The sequence below is a fragment of the Thermobia domestica genome, chromosome 3 (genome assembly GCF_964235325.1).
Source record: "Thermobia domestica chromosome 3, izTheDome1.hap1.1, whole genome shotgun sequence".
In the NCBI taxonomy this organism is placed as follows: Eukaryota; Metazoa; Arthropoda; class Insecta; order Zygentoma; family Lepismatidae; genus Thermobia; species Thermobia domestica.
This window is the reverse complement of record NC_137456.1, coordinates 225,586,549-225,590,230: the sequence shown is the minus strand read 5'-3', so window position 1 is coordinate 225,590,230 and position 3,682 is coordinate 225,586,549. Positions and strand designations below refer to the sequence as shown.

The 3,682-nt window shown below is 32.0% G+C and overlaps 1 protein-coding gene across 1 annotated transcript; it reads right to left on the bottom strand.

Moving 5' to 3' along the window:
* Positions 1 to 2,767: 2,767 nt before the first annotated feature.
* Positions 2,768 to 3,433, bottom strand: LOC145682138 (uncharacterized). The gene has a single exon (XM_081753727.1). The coding sequence runs from the start codon at positions 3,431 to 3,433 to the stop codon at positions 2,768 to 2,770; it is 666 nt and encodes a 221-aa protein (XP_081609853.1).
* Between the last annotated feature and the right edge of the window lie 249 nt (positions 3,434 to 3,682).

Sequence of the window (3,682 nt, the reverse complement as noted above, 5' to 3'; positions counted from 1 at the left end):
AAAAACAGTTTTAGAAGTCAAAAACCCCCACCCAAAATTTTGAAAATTGACGTCCGAAAAACAATAACAAGTGGAACGAAGTGAACGAAATTGGGCACAGATACTGAAAACGTAAAATGAGGGAATACGGGTTTCGTATTTTCCTGGAAAAGAACGGTTAGATGGGACACGGATCCCTCCAAATCTTTCATCACGAAATATTAAAAGCGCTTAACAGAATGTCATGTGTGTAAAGGACGTGAAGAATTGAAACCCAATTTACTGTATGAACAATATGCAAAAATTAAACGAATAGGTTTTTCTTAATATTCTGCAGAAAAACAGTTTTAGGGGGCAAAAGACCCCACCCAAAATTTTGAAAGTTGAGGTCCGAGAGGCCAGAGGAAATGAACCGGAGGGAATAAAATTGTTTACAGATGTTGTAGACATAAAATTAGAGAATACGGGTACCTTATTTTCCTGAAAAAAGAAAAACCGTTTAGGTGGGACTCAGACCAATCCAAGACTTTGATCGTGAAATATCAAAATGCTAGTAATAGTATGTCAGAAGTGCTTTAAGAACATGGAGAATTGGAATGACACATTGTGTAGGAACAATACTCAAACTTATAAAATAAATTTTTTTTTATTTTCTGCAGAAAAAACGGTGATAGGGGGCATTAGCCCCCAACCAAAATTTCGAAATTTGAGGCCCAAAAGGCAAGAAAAATTGCACAGAATTGAATGTGTAACGCACATTAGAAAATAAAAAAAATCTAAACAAAAGTGTAGTTGCACAGAATAGAATATTAGCTTCAGGTCCTTGAAACCAGAATAATTGTTCAGAATAGGAATCTAGCTCTGCTAAATCGGGGGGAATTATTTTTTTCTATTATTATTTCAAAAATGACGTGAATTTATATCACATCGAAAAAGTAATTAATTACTCATCTAAAGTTCAAAATGTCAAATACAAATGCGCTAACTAAGGTTTATATAGTAATTAATTATATATTAAGAAAAGAAGGTAATTCTTACTGTATGATTTATATATGGTCAAATAGAGTTGAATACAAAATCTAAGCAAGTGGATTTTCGATACAACTGATAGAAATTGAATTACAACAAACTTCAAAATAGATACAAAAATATTAACCTTAAATATATATATTTAAAGAACTTACCAATTTACTGTATAAATTGAATAGTAGGAGATCTTCCAAAATTCAACAACGAAATACACTACCTTAAATGACCGATTATCACATGTTGATCACAATCAAAATGGTCAAGAGTAATGAAACTTACGTCGAAATTCTTTTTCTTACTCAAACACACTTCACGATAAGAAGATATATTTTAACTTTCATATAAGGATTTGCTCTATATAACAATTCTGGTAATAACTTCACGATTAATTACACTTGGATTTCTCAAACATTGTAAAGACATTTTCTCCGCCGATTTTTACTTCACTTATTAGATGATGTTGCACCTTACCCATTCCGAACTATTATATTTAGCCCAACCCTGAGCTTTCAAACGTAGAACGAGTAGTTCCAAAAATGACCGATGGCGCTGACAACCAGTCATACGAAGAACGATACTAAGCTTCCTCTCGACAGTAGCTGAAAGCACTACAGGGTAGGAAACTAAACCAAATTATCCGGACTCTCGAGAGACCCTTCCTTTTTTTCCGACGGAATAGAGATTTAGATCTCTAACCGTTACACACATCCCTTCGTCCACTTAAAAAAATGCAATATTTTTTTCTAATAATAATCTAGTTTTTTAAAAGTCTAATGTTATTAATATATAACAACCTGTAAGCTAAATGCTATTATGAAGTTATATTGTTGTCGAATAATTGTTAATTACTATTAACTACTCTAAACTAACTAAATAAGAAACCAAAGAAAATTAAATAAAATTAAATCCAAAACTTAAACAGAATAGAACTAAAGAAAATTTCCAAATAATAACTACATAAAATAAAAATACTCTACTGTATGACAACAATATACATTGATAAATTATATCCAAAATTATACAAAATCTTTTCTCTACATACATACATACAGACACACACACACACACACACACACACACACACATATATATATATATATATATATATATATATATATATATATTAATCTCTTATTTTACAATAAATAAGAAGCTGAATAATATGGAATATAAATATATAGAATTTTTCATCATATGTAACTTCAAATATAAGCATATACATTTGTCTTATTAACAGTGGACAAATTTAATTCTTTTCATTATTTCAAATCTATAAGTTTGTGAATATTAATAGTTATCTTGATGGTAGATTTCTTCAGATATTTCCAATTTCTCAACGACTAGATGATAAATTATGATCGTGATGAGTTCATTCATTCCATAACATCCACATAATGAGGCCAAATACATTATTTTGGAATAGACGAATCAGCGACTTTACATCTTCCAATTTACATTAAGATCTTTGTTATTCCTGAAAACAAAAGTACTTTAGTATATGTGTATACATTAACTTAAATTTTTACAACTTACAAACATACAAATGATAACAATCATACTACAATACCTAATGACTGAGTTCCGGAACAATACAAATAAATAACATTTATACAAGAATGATATTAATGATTTGACTATATACATATGTAAAAATGAACTATGAAATTAGGATGTAGTTTTATAGAAATATCTACCGATACCATCAATTTTAGAATAATTTATCTCACTATAACAATTTACAGATTGTTAAAACATACCTCTATGATCGTGGTACCCTAAATTTCTTTGTTAAAGAGACGTGACATTTCCTAATATCTCGCTCGTCCGAATCATTTTGTACCTGGACGGTATTCTTCGTTAATAACTTAATAACAGTGTATGGCCCTAGCCACCGATGACATAAGCTTTTCGTAACCTTATCAGCAAGGGAAGATTGGAATTGGGACTTAATTAATAATTTATCTCCCACTCGATATGATGACACTACTCTGTTTTTGTCGTATAACTTCTTTCTACGCAGCCATACTCGTTCCATATTCCGCAAGGCATTCAACCAGATATCTGAATCCCTGTGGCGAACATCAAGTGAATCAACATTCCATTTCACATCTAGTGGATCAAACACTGGATATGTATACACTAATTCCATCGGACTGTGTTTATGTTCTGAGTGGACAGATGTATTCAGAGAAAATTCAATTTCATGAATGCCTTTGTCCCAATGATGTTGCTTCGTTGCAAAGTATGCTTTCAAAGAGTCCTTGATAACTCGTATGTAACGTTCACTTGCGTTACTTCCACTGTGGTACGGTGCGATTCTCTTATCCCTGATACCATTTGCATACAAGAAATCCTGGAATCTTGCTGATACGAACACAGAGTGATTGTCATGGCATAAGGCGTGGATAAATCCATGACGGCACATCAACTTGTATAGCTTGTTAATGATAACCTGGTTAGATAGTTCTAAAAGGTTCTAAGAAAATTCTTTTCGTAAAAGAATCTACAACAATTAAACAAAATCGGCCCGAACTGGACTGTACGAGGGGTCCAATGACGTCACAAGACCATCTTCCGTTTGGAAACGTCTCATAGGTTGATACCAACTCTCCCATAGGTTTAGTATTCTTACTTTTAGACTTCTGGCACTCAATACAAGAAGTCACATAATCTC

What these genes read in the sequence shown, in the direction of transcription:
- LOC145682138 (XM_081753727.1), bottom strand. Translation starts at nt 3,433, where the DNA reads ATGTGCCGTCATGGATTTATCCACGCCTTATGCCATGACAATCACTCT.